At 38.9% G+C, this 20,441-nt stretch overlaps 1 protein-coding gene across 3 annotated transcripts in view; it reads left to right on the top strand.

Moving 5' to 3' along the window:
* Positions 1 to 20,441, top strand: part of LOC131155300 (uncharacterized) — a 50,820-nt gene that overhangs the window by 28,424 nt on the left and 1,955 nt on the right. Inside the window, exon 2 of one of the 3 annotated variants that reach the window (XM_058108339.1) lies at positions 8,921 to 9,303. The exons of the other annotated variants lie outside the window; for them this stretch is intronic. Coding sequence (XP_057964322.1) covers positions 8,921 to 9,040 — 120 coding nt within the window. The 3' untranslated portion in view covers positions 9,041 to 9,303. Of the gene's footprint in view, positions 1 to 8,920; positions 9,304 to 20,441 lie in introns of those variants that run through there. 3 annotated transcript variants of the gene reach the window in all.

Genomic DNA, 20,441 nt, shown 5'->3' with positions numbered 1-20,441 from the left:
GCTGGCTTGTAACAAGCTCAAAAAGACTTGTTAGTTGTTGGCCTCTTTAGGGCATTGAAACAAAATCGAGCCACGTCGAGTAGCTGCACTTCTTCTTATTGGCAGTGATGAAATGACACAAGTACTCCTCTAATAATTTATTGAGTCTCTCCATTTGTCCATCGCAACTGGTAGGTCAAAGAGATTTCAAGATGTAAACCGAGGATTTTGTTCAGAATTTTCCTGTGAATATTTTGTCTTGGTCATTAATGATGTCTTAGGGAACAATCTAATACTTAATAATATGTTTGAAAAACAATTGTGCTGTCTCTTATGTACTCTGGCGTTAGTATATTCAAAAACATTTGTACAATCATGTCCTTGACGCTGGGCAGGTTGGTAAGAAGTACTCTCCTGCAGTCATGGTTATCAATATCCCGATCAGGATTGTGCGATCCTACAAATACTACGATCAAGACTTGTGCGATCTGGCAGCTGAGCATCTTTTGAAAGCTCTCTTCTTTCAAAATCTGAAGCTCATTGAGAGCTTAGAGTTCTTGATAGGCAGATCTCAAGTTGTCTTCCAGCAACTGAGAAGTTTACATCAATTCATTGAATTAAGATTAGCAATTTGTTCTTCTTTTTTCTCTTTATTCTTTATTCTTTTCTGTTTAATCACAATTATTGAATAAACAAGCTATCAATAGTCTGCCGTTTGAAGAGCACCTTGCAGTTCAAACCATCTAGATTTTTTTAGGGTCAAAATTGTTGAAGGAAAAATCTATTAGGTAGCTAGCAAGCTGGCTACAGTCCTGAAGTTTACTTTAATTTCTTAAACTTACTACCAAGTTTTTAGGATTATTTTATTGATAATTTATTAATTTTCATAAAATGCCAGATACATAGATTTTAATTTATTTTGCATTGTAGGTAGAATCTTACGATCCACGATTTGATTTCCCCCCCCCCCCCCCCCCCCCCCCCCCCCCCCCCAAAAAAAAAAAAAAATGAACTTGATCCTTACAACCTTACCCACAGTCTTGTTGGTACTTGAGGATGCTCCAATAGCCTTGTCGTCTTTTTTCACTTGACTTTGTCTTCTTGGTAAGTGAAACAGGTTCGGGTATACTCAAGCACCTTATCTCACATTTGTGGCCAATAGTACCTCTACTTCAACAAAACCAAAGTCTAGTGCCATTTACTTACATGGTGTTATGACACTTCTACTACAGTGTCTTCCTTAGATAACCAACTTAGAGCACAAAAAGTTGGCCAATAGTAAACCATCTTTTGACAAGAACTCGTGCATTTTGCCCCTCCACCAACTTTATGAGGTTTTAGGTAACTAAATCCTTGACAAGGTTCTCCTTACTGTGCTCTCGCTCTTCCATGGTAATCTTACTTACCATCAAGTGTATTATTGTTGTAAGGCTATAAACTTGCTGGTGCGTTGCATCCAACTTGTGCTCAAAGGAGAAATCAAACTCTAGTAGAATTCTTGCCAAAAGGTCTTGCTTGGGAATAACTTAAGCTATGTAAAGAAATGGTCGATAGTTATTTGTCCTCTCCATGAACTTAAACCCAAGCAAGTAATGACGTCACTTGTAGGCAATGGATCACTGCTAACATGATTCCGCTTAGCTTGACTAGGTTTACTCTCTCATATTCAATAGGATGCCTATCCTGTAACAAGACCTCCCCAAGGGCATAGTTTGCTGCTTCAATCTCCACCAAGGACTTGGCTATTCATATCTTGCGTCAAGTTGTCAAAGGTTCCTTAGTTCCACCCGTGATCTTTTTCCAGCAAATCTTTTAAGGGCAGTCCTCTTTGAGTACCCTAAACGAACTCGTGATAATAGCAATTTTTTTTTTCATCGTAATAGAAGAAGGCTTCATTAAAGTAGCAAGAATGTACAAAAAGGAGAATAAAACATTCTCTAATCAAAATAGGAAAAAAAAAGTAGAGAAGAAAAAGGAAAAAGCACCAATCAAACCAACAAAGAAATCCAATCTTGAAGCTCACCCAAAACAAACGCATCGTAACAAAGCTAATTAATGAATTTTTTTCCCATAACGACAAGATATTTAGATTCCCCTCACAAAAAATATGTTTTTTATATTCCAACTATAGGCCCCACAACACTGCTAAAGAAGTGCATCTCCATGATGCTACAAAATCTTTTTTCCTAACAAAACCAAAAAATGAACATGCCAATAAGTTCTCCATGGTATTTGGACATATCCAACTTTCTCCAAAAAAAGCAAAAAACTTATTACATACTTCCCAAGAAAAATCATTGCAAGAACAAATGAGAAGCTACTTTTGAACTATTAAAGCAAAAAATGCATATATTTGGAGAAAGTGCCTTTAGAGGTTTCCTACAAGTTATTAGTGTTGACTCTATTAAGCATAACCAACCCACTAAAAGCCTAAATTTTGGGGAACTTTGGCTCTCTAGTTTTTTTGTTTTTGTTTTTTTTTTGTTTTTCTTTTTGTTTGTTTGTTTTTTTTTTTTTTATTTGTTCTTATTATTATTATTATTTTTAAAAGGAGTATGAAAAGAAAATTAGAACAAGTAAAAAATTTGCAAAAATTTGCTAGAATAAACCCTCGAAGAATCCAAGGACAAAAAATGACTATCCTTTCCAAAGGAAAGAACAAATATTGAACATCAGCAATAAATAAGAAAGCTCTTTGTCTCCCTATCATTAAGAGATATGCGAAAGTGAAAATCCCAGGAAGGCACAAGACCATCTAAAACAACAACAACAAAAACAAAGAAGTAATAGCACCATTACGCATTGAAGTCAAGAGATAAAGATGAGGAAAAGAAGTGGACAAAGCAACACTTACTAAATAGATGCCTTCCCGAAAATGAATGCGAAAACCTTCACCTAGATCAAACTTAGTAGGGGGAATGAAGGGGGGATAAATATGAGAGATAGATCTCCATGAACTTTTTGAAGAACATCTAGATCTCAAGTTAATTCTTCTTTGGTGACTAGTGAGTCTAGGAAAGGAACACACTCTTTGCCTGTTGTTGGAATCCTCCAATCTTGAATAATTCTCACCTTCTACATATCCATTCGGATATGACATTGTTCAGCCACATGACTAAAGAAATTTAATCCTAATGAAAAAAAACTTATCTTTCTTCATATATTTAGCCTATTGAACCCCTTCCGTAGATGCCCATGTTACTCTAAAGTGAAACTATAGACAACAATGTCATTAAGGTATACGAGGGCAAACTTGGTGGGGTAATTAAGAAACACTTGATTCATTAGCTTGTAGAAATTTGTTGCATCAACTGAAGGGCATCATAAAGAATTCATAAGTCTAGTGCTACGTCATGTGAGTAGTCTTTAGCTCATCACCTTCTGTTATAGTGATCTGATAAAATCCCTTGTCATGCCCCGAACCCGCCAAGTGGGGCTCAGAGTGTGATGTGTTCCAATCATCTGTGTTTGATACCATAACCTCAATCACACAGCGGAAAAATAAATAAACATCCTCAATAATATACCAGAGTTCTATATAAACATCCCAAAAATTTCCCAACATCCAGTATTCATATATACATTTCAGAAAACTAAAAACATAAACCCAAAAATACATCCAAGATCTATACCCTCTCACAAAAAATGCTATGCCCACAAACCCAGTCCTGAGCTCTCTAAGCTCGATCACGCGGAGGTCCTAAAAAAGATGAAATGTATAACGGGTGAGACACATCTCAGTAAGACGGAATAGATTAATGCCAGTGTGTGGCTATCATGAGTTTAGTGTATACAAAATATCATCAGTTATTAATTAACCGCAGTTATAAAAACCATTCTTTGACCATACCCACTCACACAAACAATTATTTATAAGCCAAAGTTCCTGAGGATAGGGGAGGTTATATTCCCATACATGTAGCTCCCCTTTGCTTTAATACGTTATGAAACCTGGTATGGCTACAACTGATACCTATCAGGGCACTCGCCTTTCTCAGCAAGCCCTCGGGTGGAGAGTTTACTTTACCCTAAATACATATAATACTACTATATTTAATACATTTAATACTTTGTTAGTTTACCTTGTACGCTGTTTTCTCTGTGAAACCCAACTCTTCATAATCTCTGTTTTCACATGCTTTGTTCCCCTATAACATACTCTGTTATCACATTTCACATCTTCTGTCTTTATATATTTTGTATTCACATACATTTTTCTATTATACCTTGATTAAATCTACAAATATGAATTTAGAACTCACTCTCAGATGGATAAAAACCGACATGCTTCCCCCCATGATGGGTTGTGCGGCCCGTAGGCTGGACTTAACCCTGGTTGGCCCACCAGAGTTAAATCGATTCCCAACTCTTCAGTCTGCTGGTCCAATTGGCTTTCCTATGCTAGTCTAAATTCCAAGGGGAACTCTACCCTTCATAGCTCAATTGACTTTTCAATACCAACACTCTCTCTAAGACGTGTGGTTGCACTAAGCTCTCCATAACTCTCGCAATAGTACCATACGTACTATGGTCCACCGGAGTTCTCAAACCATACATTGCAATTTAACATTAATACTTTGCTCTGATTAAACAATTCTAAATACAATATAATCCCAACGCATTTCAGTATTTCAACATATTATACATCTTTCATAACTTAACATAGTATTTTCATTTTTCCTCGTGCCACACAATTTGAATAATACACATATTTATATAACTATTGAAATAATAAGTCAATCCATGTTCATTATTTGCTTTACTGAAAATATAGGTTAAATTGTCTCCACAATTTATCTAATATTCAAAATAAGCGTTAATAAGAAAAACGGAGATAATTAACCCTACTCACCTTGACCAATTTTTAGAAAATGTAAAACAATTCAAACCAATCATTTCAATCAGTCAAATTATCTGGAGAATCCATTACTTAAATCCTGTAGCATTTTTCTTAACTTCAATTGGTTCATTTTCGAAAATAATAGCTATTAACACAACCCTAGGTTCAAAACCCTCAGTTTAAACGATTGACTTTCAAAACTTGCATGATAATCATATACATACACATAATTTTCATTTTAATCGGTAGAATTTACAAAACAACTGACTTAATCTATTCCCCTTACATGGTTTCCTGAAGCTACGCTTGCAGGGTTCTCAAAACTATGCCTGTGGTGCTCACACGAATTCTGAATTCATAAATTATAGTTTAATCAACTCAATCTCAAGTAAAATACTATTTTAACATTTCCTAGACCCACAAACTCCAAATAAATGATTAAACTCTCAAAAACATCAAATTTGCTTAATTCTCTAAATCTTATCCTAGCCTTGGAGTGGTGCTTGGAAAGTCCAGCTCAAAAATTTACTCCGCTAGATTTGTAGAGAAACGCTCCTTGATCATCGTGGTGGTTTCTGATCGTCAGTTTGGCTAAAGATTGGGGAGAAATTGAAGAGAGAGAGAGAGAGAGAGTGAGTTTACCTTATCCCAAGAGTGGTGCCTACGACATTCTTACGACAAATCCACTCCGGTTAAAATGTCGGTGGCGGAGAATGGAATCCAGGGGTATTTTCTATTATCCAATCGGTCGAGAATTCGCCGAGAAAATGAGAGAGAGGGAAGGCGTGGAAAGAGTGAGAAATCCATATGGCCAGGGAGATTTCAATCTCCTTCAAATTTCAATTAGGAAGCTCCTGATGTTAAACTATTATATATATTAATATTATATATATATATATATATATATATATATAAAATCATATACACCACTTAACCTTATATATATTTATGCATATATATAACCATCATATTACTTAATTTAATTAATTCAATTTAATAATGTTTAATTAATTAATTATTATTTTTTTTTTCCGGGTTACTACATAACTGCTAGTCAAGTTTGGTGAAGTACTTGACATGACTTAGTTGATAAAAAAAATCGGCAATAATAGACAGAGTCACTTTGTTGAGTGTGTAGTAGTGCGCACACATCCGCATGCTCCCATCATGTTTCGAACAATGCTTTGAAAGGATGTTTATAACTTGCTTCCAATAAATCATCAAGTGCTTGTCTAATAACTTTGAAGGATGTCCCTTTAGTTGGAGGCTTCACCTTTGGTAACAACTTGGTCACATGCTCCACACTTCATTGTAGATACAAGTTATGCGGTTGCTTATTCGACATCACGACTTTGTTCTGCCACACATTTTGGATGGCAATAGACATCAACTCTTGTCCTATGATGCAAGATAAGTTGGTTTTGCTCTTCTCAATCCCTTTTTGGGTTGCATGGCAAATAGGAACTTCTTATTGTCTCCTTTTTTTTACAACATGCACAATGCAAGGGTGATTAGGCAAAGGGAACCAGTGAATGGCATTGGGACTGCAGGTCATTGTAAGAATTCCATTCCAAGTATCACTTGGAAATCATCCATCAGAATAACTGTGAAATTCACATGTCCTGCCTACTGGCCAAGATTTAGTCACTTGCTTGGCTACTCTCTATGTATGTTAGTCTACTAAGTTAATCGCTTTCAAGCGTCCCGAGTCTTTGTCCAACTTCAAGTTGAGTCTCTATGCTTCACCCAAGACAAACTTATTAGCTCAATATCCACTATAGCACAAGTGATGTTCCCATTCACAAGCGTTAACCCTTTAGCTTAGGCAACTTTGGGTTTTTTTGTTTGTCTCTCCAATGCATTGGGTAATCACATTGCACCCATCCTCGGGGATCCTTATCTTGTCCTTGTGACCTCTCTGTAGTAGAAGCTTGTAGGTTTCTAACCCTTACCATCAGTGTGTTGAAAGCCCAAGATGAAGAAGCTTTTTGAAGTTGATGCTTGGGAGTTGGCTTCCCCACTTTTTGGCTTGCCCTTCTTGAAAGATTGCTACTTTCACCCACGATCATGTCTCCGTGGGTGTGGGGTACCTTTTTCCAGAGTAGCCAGTCAAGCATCTGCGTTTTGTAATAGCATGTGTAAGCAAGTCTTGAATTCTTTGTCAATGAAGATTAGCTCTTGCCTATGGTTTCAAACCTTAAGAAAGGATTGGACCTTGAGCTCTTTCTTCAAGTTTTCCCAAGTATGAATTACGTACTTTTGAATAACATAGTACATGGTACATCACCATAGCTTAACTCCCCACTCTAGTACATTGTTGTCATGCATACTTTTGCTTCCTCCAAGTTGGTTCTAACTGCATGAAAGTATTGCTTCATGTAAAATAAGAAGTTATCCGACTCCATAGCATCTCAAGCACCACTGTATGCTCTAGGTTTTTGCACCCATTTTTTCCCATATTCTACCCTTGTTGAATTGGAGTTCCGAAGAGCTTGAACCATTAGGTTCGTCTTGGCAGTTATCTCATCCAGTTGGTGTTGTAGCGCTTCTATTGTACTGCGAAAGTCTCTTGATATTTCCTCAATAGAACCTTGCTGCTGTCTTTGGGATCCAATAAATCAACATGTCTTGTAAGTTGGGCTGTCTCTAAGACCACATAGTAAGTAGTCTCAGCCTATCCCTCTAGCACATCAATTCTCTCGGTGTTAGAGTGGCTTGATTCTCCCACTAATGCTTCACACAATTCGACAATGAAATCACAAAGCAATTAACCAAGCTCTGATATGAGCTGTTGCTGAATGCTTTATGCCTTGTAATGGGAGTGTGGCTAGTTGTAGCACACTAGTTTAACTAGTCAACTGAAAGTAAACTGCGAGCCCACCATAACAACAAATTCACAACCATTGAATACAAAGTAAGTGGAAGCAATAAGCAAATGCAAATATAAACATGAGTCAAGGGGAACTTATAAAGCTACCAATTCATTAATCACACCACTCCTAAGAATGTGTATTTAGTGACGGATAGGCAAGTAGGCTAAGAATATTTGTAATAGTCAGCGAGTTTTACAATGTTTAATGAACACTCATTCTCTCCAAAAGAGTTTTCTATGCTATTCTAAGTCAAACACGAGGAAACATCAATATGATTGAGGGGTTATACTCCCCGTTTTCACCAAGATGATCACTGCCCATTCTATGTGCACAGGACAAACAAACAGTCAAAGGCAGGTATAATGCCTTGAATAAGCTTGACTTGTGACATCAAGATTTTTCCTGATTGAGAGTTCATGAGGTCCTACTTTAGGACTAAAGAAAAAGTCACTTTCAACCTAAAAGTATTGAGGTCTATTGTGGTGGCTTAGTACCTGATTCCAAACTAGTTTAGAATCAAATGGTAAAGCCCAGCTTGCATTAATAGTTATAGATGGTTATCATTCCTTCTTTTTTTACATGGCAGTTGCATGAGTTTTACATCAGGTGAGTGAAGTGTGGGGCAAGGATCACACCAGATTTGTCCAAAAGGTTTGAATGTTGGGGATTAAGTTCATACTGGAGAAGGGAATAGGTTGCAAATAGCAGTTTTAATTCAACTTGATGGAGCTCTATATAACAAGAAAGGTAATTCAATTGGGGTGAAGCCTAATCAGATCCTGAGGAAAAATGGTGAAGATCATGTTCATGCCGCAATGAAATTGCAGAGGCTATTTGTGGTTGAAAAGGATATAGAATTCAGATGTGGAGATTGGGGGATCAATTAGTTCTCATTAAGGCACACTGAATTCAGCCCTTTGTCTCCAATTTCTTTTGGTTATATTGATGGCCGTGATGCTTATGGGCCAAAAATCCAAACTTTTGACTAGTAGTGTTTGGAGGTTGGCTGTTATTGCGGCCATTTTTCTTTTTATATTTTGCTTGGTTTTGTTGTTGTTGTGTTTTATTTATTTATTTTTGTATCCACAAAATTTGTTGATCCTGCTTTTTTCCACTCTTAGGACTTCCTAATGAGTTTTTTTAAATCAGAGTTTAGCTATGGTACTGTGGTGCACATTTATTACGTTTTGGTACTAACAGGGATTTCATTCTCAATTTCAATTGTTAGGATCCTGAAAACAAAAAGATTATAGTCTGTGATGAGAAGTTGAAGAAAATATTTGGAGGAAGAGATCGTGTTGGATTTCTTGAGATTGCTGGATTAATCACTCCGCATTTTCTCCAGTAGGCCAGCTCAAGCAAAATGGTTTCTATGAGAGTATTCTCTGTACATGGTTCTGACACTAGGAAAAGTACTAGTTGATACTCCGCCTTTGAAATGTTCCAAATGAATCTTGCTCTTTGCTTTTTGAACTGTGTTAGAAGAGCAGGTGAAGAAATTCTGGTATGATAAGAACTAGGTTCTTTGCTTAATGATGTTTGTGGTTACTTGGTATCTTCTGCTAAAGACCAAATGAGATGATCATTGAAATGAGAGTCCACATTGAGGAATATTGGGAGCTTATATTTCAGGCATTGGATTTAAATTTATCTGGATTTAGACAAAATGCAGTACAAAATTGTAGGGAGTTTTATTCAAATTCACACCATTCCAAATTCAAGATTCGAAATTCATTTTTTCAAATACCACTTAAGGATCTGTGGATTAAAGATTTTGTTTAAAAAACGAAAAGGAAATAAGAAGGAAATTTATTTTTTATTATTTTTTTGAATTATTTTGTATCAAATATTATTAAAAAAATATAATTTTTGATATAACTAAAAATTAAATGTTAACGAAGTGAGATATCAAATTTTTGTTCACTAATTTGTATATATTTTGAAGAAGAATCTGTGCAATGGTAAAGTTGTCGCCGTGACTTGAAAGTCACAGATTTGAGCTGTGGTAACAGTTTTTTGCAAAATGTGTCATGGATCTATAGCAGTGCTTCATTAGCATTGATGTAAGTTTGCATCCTCTTCCACATTTTATTTTTTTGGGTAGGCTTAACCCTTTTGGTGGAGTAAAATGCTTCATTGACGGAAAGAATCCCCCAGCTCCCGGCATAGCTACCTGCAGAAGTGCTGCAACCTGCCAGTATGGCATATGTTCTTTCAAAGCTATGTTCATATTCAATATGCACCAGCCTTTCCCTCAGTCTAAAGCTTCTTAATGCGCATAAAAAATGGTTGTGATCCAGAAATGAACTAACATTGTGTTAGGAAAAACATGAATTTCGGATCTTAGATTTTGAGAAATTTTAATACAATTTTATATTATATTTTATATCCAATTTCAATATAAATTCAAATTCTCGCCTCACCAAACATGCATTTAGATAGTTGCAATAAATTATGAGAAGATATGGCGATTAGTATTAGTGGGTTTTCTTTTTTAATTATCTAGCTTTGTCTTTCTGTTGTGGCATCAATCAATGTCCCGTGCACTCTCTAGATTTGCCCAGTGTATCAACCAAGATCATGTGCATGCCTAGAAACCAATGTCATGAGTTCACGCCCAAGCCACAACTTATAAAACTAATCCAACACATTCATTTCCAGTCTCGCCTTGGACAGGTGTCTAAATTAGAACTGAACATCCATAGATACTGATCATAATCATTCTATTCAAAAGAACTCACATTGGCTTTAATACTCAGAACAAGTAAAATATATACAGATATGATGGTTACATGCTTTTCAGTTTTCATGAAGTTATTTGTTTACTCCATCAGGGTAGCCGCATTTTCTCGAGACCAACCCATTTGTACTTCCTTCTGTGTTCGGGGACTTCTTTAATTTCCCAATATATCTTTTTTAGCTTCTTTGCAGTTGAGAACTGGATTGCGTTCAACTGGTGAGGGCGAGGGGACCTCTGAATTTCTGATGACCATTTTTATATAGTGAGCAAAGAGCATGGCAGGAGATTTGTTCTGCATGGGAGGCCATTGATTGGCTTGTAGGCTGGGGACCAAAGCTAGCTTCCTACCTGCCTAGCTAGTCGTAATGTGTGGAGCTGAACTGAAGGGAACCCAGATGGGAAGCATCATGACTGGGCTCATGCATATTCCTCTCTGCATGCAATTCTCCTTTCTTACAGATATTATTATTTTGAAGTTTTTCTTTTTTGGTTTCTGGGGTTGTACTTTGACTGTTTCATCTTCGTTAATTTAATGGGTTAATTATGTGTGGCTGGAGGAGTGAGTGAGGTTTGTGGTCCATTGAACTTTTATTTAGACCAAGGGTTGGCCCCCACGTGACCAATTAAGCATGCCATGTGGTGTTAAGGAGTACTGTGTCCTGGTCAGCAGAGCTGAGGGAGTATTAATATTGCAGACTCTTCTATAATGTCATGCGCCCGACTCCAGCTCTATATATATGATTTTTGGAGATACGATAGTTAACTTTATAGAAACTCTACCTTACGATGTATCGTGTATGGAAACACAATTTGAAACCTCTTATGGCTCGAGTATGGAGAAAACTTCGGATTTGTATATAAACACTATGTCAACAGAAAAATGGCGAGCCTCATAAAACAAAAGTACTTCGTGTCGGAAGGGTTTATCCTCTTTTCATTTTGGGTTATTCATCTTTCAAAAGTTATTGGTGTCTCATGTTGTCTCTACTGATTAAAGATTGAGATTTTCATTTTGAATATTGAAAAGGATGAATCGAGTTATGGGATGAGATGAATTGAATTATCTCTCTCACTATGTAAACTAAAGAAAATCTCTTAAAGGCTATTGTAATATTAAATTATGCTTAACATATGCTCTAACTGAATTATGATTAAATGTCGCTATTCATTTCACGGCCCATGCATATGACAAGCTAGAGCTTCTAATGAGAAATGTAATAACACTTCCTCCTTATAGTATTTGGATTCCACCACTTATTAAAATATTATATTAATCTTTGGACCCACTAGAATTATGTGGGACTCATATCATTAAGACTCACATGAAACCATAGATCTCATTTGTGCGGATTTACGACATCTTGCAATTGGTGAATATTTAAATCTTACGTGGAGAGACTTTCCTTTATGAGTCTTTTCTCTTTTGTAATAATGCTTTAAATACTAAAATTCTCATCTAGGTAATTTTGGGAGGGTGCGCCCATAGTTTTGAATTGAATCCATTTGCAAATGCAATGGATTTAAGTAGAGTAAAAAGGGTTTAGGTTTCGGTAAAGTTTTTTGGGTTATTTCCTATCATGTGGAGGAAAGCCCAAGGGCCTTTATTAAAAACCCAAAACCCAACCCTTTTAGTGTGAAAACCTAAAGGAAGTTATAAATAGAGAGGGGAGAAGGGAGGAGCCGTCACTTCTCAAAAGAAAGAGAGAAAAACGTGATTTTTCTCATGCTGTTCAGATTTCATCAAGACTTCGATCCTGCTTCGTCTGTGGTTCGATCCAACTGATATTTGGAGGAGAGGTTCACGACTCAAGGAACTAAATTCTGAACGGTGGAGATTGGATTTGGAATTCAGGAGTTGGGATTTTTGCCCGTGAACAGTAACCGCAAATTTGGTATATTCTCTGCAATTCTCTTTGTATTTGCCAAGATTGTTGATATCTTGATAAGATATATTTGTAACCTCTAATTGAGATTAGAGAAGACTTGGTGTACCCATTATTTGATTGATAGTGGAGGTTTCAACTGGACTAGGTCCCGTGATTTTTCTTCCTCACACTGGGGAAGTTTTTCACGTAAAAATTGCTTGTATTCTTGTGGCTTGGTGTGATTGATTATTTTTCTTATTATTTTCAGCACATATAAAAGTAGAGATACACTATATTTTCTTGCATATAAGGAGAATAATTATTCCGTTGTAGTTGTTTGTTGATATCTCTCCCAACAAAGTGGTATTAGAGCCTGGTTGGCAGATAGTCAGGTTGACAGTTTGAATTATGGAAGCAAATACTAGTAGAATGATTAATCTCAATGGTTCAAATTAACACATATGGAAAGGAAAAATGGAGGATCTTCTTTATGTGTAAGATTATTACCTGCCGGTGTTTAGTGCTGAAAAACAAAAAAAAAAGTCTAATGTGGAATGAACTTTGTTACATTGACAGGTGTGTGGGTATATCAGGCAATGGGTAGATGATAATGTTTTGAACCATATTAGTAGACAGACAAATGCACGTTCTCTATGGAGTAAGCTTGAAGAGTTACATGCTAAAAAGATTGGAAATAATAAGTTGTTTTTGATTAAACAAATGATGACTTTGAGGTACTAGGACGAGACTCCTTTATCTGATCACCTGAATACATTCTAAGGAATCATTAATCAGTTGGGTGGAATGGGTATTAAGTTTGATGATGAGATACAAGGGTTATGGTTGCTTGGTTCATTACTGGACTCGTGGGAGACACTCAAAACTTCATTGTCTAACTCCGCTCCAAAATGTATAATCATAATGGATATGGCCAAGAGCTGTTTGCTAAATGAAGAGATGAGAAGAAAAACACAGGGATCCTCTTCACAGTCAGAGATCTTGATTACAGAAAAGAGGGGGAGAAGTAAGAGCAGAGGTCCAAAGAATAGAGATAACAGCAGAAGCAAGTCCAACAAATTTGCAAATGTTGAGTGTCATCATTGTGGGAAAAAGGGACACGACAAGATATATTGCAGGCAATTGAAGAAAGAAAACAAGAATGAGAAAGGGAAGGGAACAAAGAATGGAGATGACAAAGATGGTGATGATAGAGTTGCCACCACCACTCCTGTAGAATTCCTCATTGTTTATAATGATGAGATGATAAACGTTGCATATCATGAGACTAGCTGGGTGATTGACAGTGGTGCCTCCATTTATGCTACATCTCGGAAGGATCTCTTTACGGGGGCACCAGCTTTTGCTGAAGGATGTGAAATATCACTAGATTGCCGGTGTTTTTCGATGGGTGTGAGATATCATCAGATTGCCTATTTTTACTGAAGGGTGTGAGATACACCAGATAGTCCAGCTTCGAGCCGAAGGGTGTGACGACACCAGATTGTATTTTTTGTTTTGTGAAAAATACTGGAACTGGTTTTAACTGTTTAACTATGCATGTTAGTATGTCATGATAACACTTATATGCCACACATCGATATAACCTGATTCTTCCTTATTGAGAGGTGTCTCACCCCTGCTGTACGTACATATTTTACAGGTCCTTCCAGTAATCGGAACTAGCATCCTGGTGTTGGGAGCGTAGTGGTCGATGTACTGCGAGAGGTACTTGGGTAAGTACTAGGATTGGATTGGGTTGTTTTTTGTGGTTTTGGCGAACACCCAGGTTTGTATTGTATTATGGATCCTACTTCTTTCATATAGACTCTGGTATGGTACAGAATATGTATAGAAAGACTTTTCTTCTGCTGTGTATCTGTTGTGAATGTGAATGTGTATAGGGTGCCTGGGAACCCCACGGGGTTGTACCCTCATTCATTGTGATGTATCGTTGATTTTGTATGATATAAGGACAAGTTAGGTTACTATTTCACCTTTGGGTCCCATTATCGGGTTCAGGGCGTAACAACTTGGTATTAGAGCTAACCAGGTTGTTAGGTCTTGTGGACTTTGTTAGGCATAACTATGTGTACATACCAAAGTATAGGATGTTGGAAATGGATAGAGTAGGTCGGGGGTTGTTTTATTGCTAAACCGGGACTCGTCGGCAGTGTTTTGTGTTTTTCTTAGAATGACGATTTCAGTAAAATCACGGTAAACCATTGATGATTTTTATGTTGGGTGTGATAGGACAAACCTAGACCTATCAGGTGGTAGTTAACGTGATTAGTGATAGATAATTATGTTAACTGTATGTGTTGTAGGAGTATTAATAGATTCCTATTGAGTTTTCAAAATGGAACCCAAGGATAATAACCTAGGGAGTGGCTCCGAGGAGATAGCGAGTGATGAGTCTCCTTCTGTGCCTCGAGGATTGACGAAGTTGGTCCTGTAGGAGATCGTGCGGAGTGTCAGGAGACGCGAACGCTCTCCTATGTCTGCGGGGTGCACCATTGAGAGGTTCACATGTATGCATCCTCCGACGTTCTCAAAAGGACATGATCCGATAATAGTAAAGGACTGGGTGGAGAAGACTGAGAGGATCTTAGAGGTCCTACACTGCACAGATAGGTAGAGAGTCCTTTATGCTACTTTCCAGCTGTCTGGGGAGGTAGGGCGATGGTGGACTGCAGTGAATCTACTAGAGAAGCAGAGGGCTGGTTCTGCGGAGATGATGTAGAACCGTTTCAAGGAGGTGTTCTTTGACAGATACTTCTTGGCTTCCACACGTGACACTAATGCGGATGAGTTTTCTACTTTGACTCAGGGAAGTATGACGGTGCAAGGGTATGCTGCTCAGTATATAGAGCTATCTCGTTTTGTGCCGTGCTTAATCTTGAACGAGTATGAGAAGACTCGGAGGTTCGAGAAGGGTTTGAGGAAAGACATCGCAGATTAGTGGGTATGCTTCAGATCCGTGAATTTTTGGTTTTGGTGGATAAGGCCACTGTGATCGAAATCGGTATTCGAGAGGATGAGGTGGATCAGGAGCCGAAGAAGAGGCTAGTACCTTTTGGTTCTCAATTTGGATCTTGTCAGGGATCATGGAAGAAGGGGAACCGGGGCTTGGGTTATTGCCAGAATACCGAGTGTCAGGGTTCTCAAGTGGATCAGTTGCGTGATTGTTGTGTTAGATGCAAAAAATGGCATAATAGTGCATGCTAACCGTTTGGGGGCAACTGCTACAATTGTAGCCAGTTAGGTCACATGGCTCAGAATTGTGACGCGCCAAAGAGGGGTACGCCTTCTTCGAGTCAGAATCAGGGAAGTAATCAAGTATCCCGGGGGATATATCAGGTGAACACAGCTCCAGCAAGGGTGTACTTGCTTACTCCAGCGAACGCTGAGCAGACGGGGAATGTGGTGATAGGTACTATGTTGTTGTTTTTAAATAGAGCTGTGGTTTTATTTGATTCAAGTGCGACCCACTCCTTCATATCTATTAATTTTGTGAAACTGTGTCGGGTGGAGACCCAAGTCATGAGTGAAGAGTTGTCTGTAGCGACGCCATCTAGGAGTGTATCATTCTGTAGGAAGATGTTAGAAGACTGCACAGTATAATTCAGAGGAAGTTGCTACTGGCGAATCTGGTGGTCTATTATATGTCGGGGTTTGATGTCATATTGGGGATGGATTGGCTATTTTTAAGCTATGCTGTGATCGACTGTCGTAGGAAGGTGGTAGTGTTCAGACCTCCTGGGGAGCAGGAGTACGAGTTTGTAGGATCGTGTGTGCGTTCAACGCCATCGGTTCTATCGGAACTACAGGTGAGGAGGTTACTCTTAGATGGATGTCAGGGGTTCCTAGCTTGTGTGAGGGAACCATCGCGGGATGAGTTGAGACTTAAGGATATTCGGGTAGTCAGCGAGTTTCCAGATGTGTTTCCAGAAGATTTACCCAGTTTACCTCTGGATCCTGAGGTGGAGTTCGTGATAGAGTTGCTGCTTGGCAAGACATTGATCTCTAAAACTCCGTACCAGATGGCTCCAGAAAAACTTTAGGAGTTGAAGGAGCAGTTGCAGGAATTACTGGATAGGGGCTTCATTCGACCTAGTGTTTCTCCTTGGGGAGTTCCAGTTTTGTTTGTGAAGAAGAAGGATGGGTCGATGTGTATGTGCGTTGATTACCGTGAGATTAACAAGGTGACTATGAAGAATTGCTACCCGTTGCCTCGTATTGATGACCTTTTTGACCAGTTACAGGGGACGTAGGTCTTTTCAAAGATTGATCTACGATCAGGGTATCATCAGGTGAGGGTTAGATCTGAGGATGTGGCGAAGGCTGCTTTCCAAACCAGATATGGCCACTAGGAGTTCTTAGTCATGCCTTTTGGTTTGACGAATGCTCCGGCAGTGTTCATGGATCTTATGAACAGGGTTTTCCATGAGTATTTGGACCAGTTTGTAGTGGTGTTTATTGATGATATTATGGTATACTCGAGGAGTTGGGAAGAGCACAAAAACCATCTGAGGTTAGTATTACAGATTCTGCGAGAGAAGAAGCTGTATGCTAAACTGAAGAAGTGTGAATTCTAGTTGAATCAGGTTGCATTCTTAGGCCATGTGGTGTCTAGGGATGGTATCTCAGTTGATCCTAGTAAGATCGAAGCTATGGTCAACTGAGTGAGGCCGAAGAGTGTACAGGAGGTTCAGAGTTTTCTAAGACTGGCGGGTTATTATCGTCAGTTCGTGGAGGGATTCTCTAAGTTATCTGGGCCTTTGACTCGATTAACCAGGAGGGGGGTGAAGTTTGAGTGGACTAGTGATTGCGAGCAATGCTTTCAGAAGTTGAAACACCGGCTGGTTACTGCTTCAGTGTTGACCATTCCTTGTGGGGATGACAGTTTTGTGATTTATAGCGATGTGTATTTGAAAAGTTTGGGGTGTGTGTTTATGCAGTAGGGTAAGGTAATAGAGTATGCTTCTCAGAAACTCAAGGAATATGAGAGGAATTACCCTATGCATGATCTAGAGTTAGCTGCTATTGTATATGCATCGAATATTTGGCGACACTACTTGTATGGTGTGCAATGCGAGATTTTCACTGATCACAAAAGCCTTAGGTACTTTTTCACGTAGAAGGAGTTGAACATGAGGTAGAAATAGTGGCTTGAGTTGATCAAACACTAAGATTGCACCATCAGTTATCACCCAGGAAAAGCTAATGTGGTAGCCGATGCGTTGAGTTGGAAGTTGGAACATGCGGCTGTATCTGCAGTTGTAGCTCAACATCACATCAGACAAGATCTGGAGAGCTTGGGTATAGAGTTAGTGCTTGGTGATCATCCGGCCTTCCTTGCTAGTTTGGTGATCCAGCCGACTTTTTTTTAGCGTATTAAAGTCGTGCAGGCTAGTGTTGCGAAGTTGGTAGAGGTTGTGGGGAAGGTACATTAGGGGTTGGCTACGGAATTCAACATCTCTAAGGGAGGCATGTTGAGGTTTGGAACTAGGTTGTGTGTTCTGAACGATGATGAGATTAGAAGGAATATTCTAGAGAAAGTGCATCTTCCTTTGTATACGATACATCGGGGTAGTACGAAGATGTATTGGGATTTGCGCGAGACCTTCTGGTGGAGTGGTATGAAAAGGTAGATTGCTCAGTTTGTGGAGCAGTGTATGACGTATTAGCAGATGAAAGCTGAACATTAGAGGCCGGCAAGACCGTTACAACCCTTAGCTATTCCGGAGTGGAAATGGGAGCATATTTCCATAGATTTTGTGACCGGATTGCCGCTAGCACTTCACGGGCAGAATGCTATCTGGGTGATCGTCGACAGGTTGACAAAATCTGCTCACTTTTTGCCAATGAAGGTTAGCTATCCTTTGACTAGGCTAGTAGAATTATACGTGCATGAGATTGTTAGAATGCACGGGGTACCCGTGTCCATTATGTCAGATCGAGACCCGAGGTTTACTTCTTGATTCTGTACGAGCTTGCAGGAAGTACTGGGGACGAAGCTTACCTTCAATACAGTGTTCCACCCCTAGACGGATGGACAGTCGGAGAGAACAATACAGATCTTGGAGGATATATTGCGGGCTTGTGTGTTAGACTTCGGTGGTAGCTAGATATAGTTTATGCCACTGATAGAGTTTGCCTATAATAACAGCTTCCATGCTAGTATCGAGATGGCACCGTTCGAGACTCTATATGGTTGGAGGTGTCGATCTCCTCTGTATTGGGATGAGGTTGGTGAACGTCGGGTGTTAGGACCTGAATTTGTGCAGCAGTCATCTGAGAAGGTGGGTTTGATCCAGGATAGGATTAAATAGGTTCAGAGTCTGCAGAAGAGTTATACAGATGTTCGCCGCCGTGAGTTAGAGTTCGAAGTGGGGGGTAAGGTATTTCTGAGGATTGCTCCGATGAAAAGGGTGATGAGATTCAGTAAGAAGGGCAAGCTGAGCTCGAGGTTTATCAGACCATTCGAGATTCTTAAGCGAGTGGGTCTGGTAGCCTACAGGATTACACTACCGCCAACACTCTCGAGGATCCATGATGTGTTTCACGTATCCATGTTGAGGAGGTACGTGTTGGATCCATCGCATGTTATTAGTTACGAGGATTTGGAGATTGGAGATACTCTAGCATACGAGGAGGTACTTGTTCAGATTCTGGATCGTAAAGTTCAGAAGCTACGTACCACGGACATACCGTTAGTGAAGGTATTGTGGCGGAATCATGAGGTTGAGGAAGCTTCTTGGGAATTGGAAGCGGAGATATGCCGAAAGTATCCACTGTTGTTCTGTGTATGTGTGCAATACCCTGGTTGTATTGGAATAAGTGGTTGGTCGTTGGGAGTGTTAGTTATTGTGAACTCCTGAGATGGTTTATGTATGTAACCTCGGTATCCTCTGCCATAAGTGAGGGTATGTATATGTTGTGACGGGGCTGCGTTATAGTGGTTGCTGGTTTTCTTTCTAGAGTCGAGTCTGTGTTTGATTGTATGAATGAGTTCGTAAATGAGAGATTGCAAATTTCGAGGGCAAAATTTTTGTAAGGGGGTAGGTTGTAAGAACTCGAACCGTGATATATGGAATAATTTAATAAAGAGAAAGGTAAAATGGTAATTGAGCAGGCTTCGTCGACGAACCCAGAGTTCGTCGACGAAGGCCTCAGGTTGCTCGGTGATGAAATACAAGAGCTTATGGATGAGGAGAAGCCGAGAGGTTTCAGGAATCTGGAAATCTCAGGCTCGTCGACGAGCTCACCCTCTCGTCGAAAAATTATCTTCAGTGTCTTGTCGACGAAGATGCCATCTCGTGGACGAGAGCGGCCGAATCAAAGGGCTATAAATATCCATTTTCATTACTTCTCAGTTAAGAAATCTCAAATTCTCTCTCTATCTCTCTAGGAACTCAAAACACTCTTTCTCTACAAGATTTATCCGTTTCCAACATTACCACGAGGATCAGGAAAGGATTCTCTACAAGATTTATGGATTGGATTTTCATTTCGGACGTTTTCAGGTTTTGGTTCAAAATCGGGGTAAGGCTCAATTTTTAATTCTGTCTCGGTAATTGTGTAGAGAATAGAATTGTGAGTATGTTCTGTACTATGGTTTGTAAGTTTTGGAAACTTGGTTCGTTGTTTAGGGACTGTAGAGTTTAGGATTTTTCATTTGGGAAAAAGTAAAGGGATTCTATTTATGTCGGTTAGTTTTGAAATCAGACTTGGTAGAACTGTGGTTCACGGTCTTTTGTGCGTTTTGGTTACTCATTTGGGGGAAATCTAATGGGTAAAATTATGAGTTTTTCATGTTACAGTTTTGGGAAAAAGGGGGTATTGGGTTGCATCCTTGGTTTTGTTGGAAAGTCGTAAATATATTGTCATATATATTGTGTTATAGGGATGGTCGTGCCTTGAATTATTTAAAATGTATATGATTGGAAAATCATGATTTTAGATTAACAAATGGGCGTCGAATTGTTTGGTTATATAAGCATGCATGAGTTGTGTTTTGGTGAAGTAGGAACGGGGTTCCGAATTGTTCTAGGTTTTGAAATTCGGTTTTTTTTGAAAAGTGCGCAATACCACTAGATCGGCCGATTTTTGCTGAAGGGTGTACGAACACCAGATTTGCACTG

This window comes from Malania oleifera, chromosome 1 (genome assembly GCF_029873635.1).
Source record: "Malania oleifera isolate guangnan ecotype guangnan chromosome 1, ASM2987363v1, whole genome shotgun sequence".
NCBI classification, from domain to species: domain Eukaryota; kingdom Viridiplantae; phylum Streptophyta; class Magnoliopsida; order Santalales; family Ximeniaceae; genus Malania; species Malania oleifera.
Note: the sequence above shows the minus strand (reverse complement) of the source record. Positions and strands in the feature narration are given on the sequence as shown.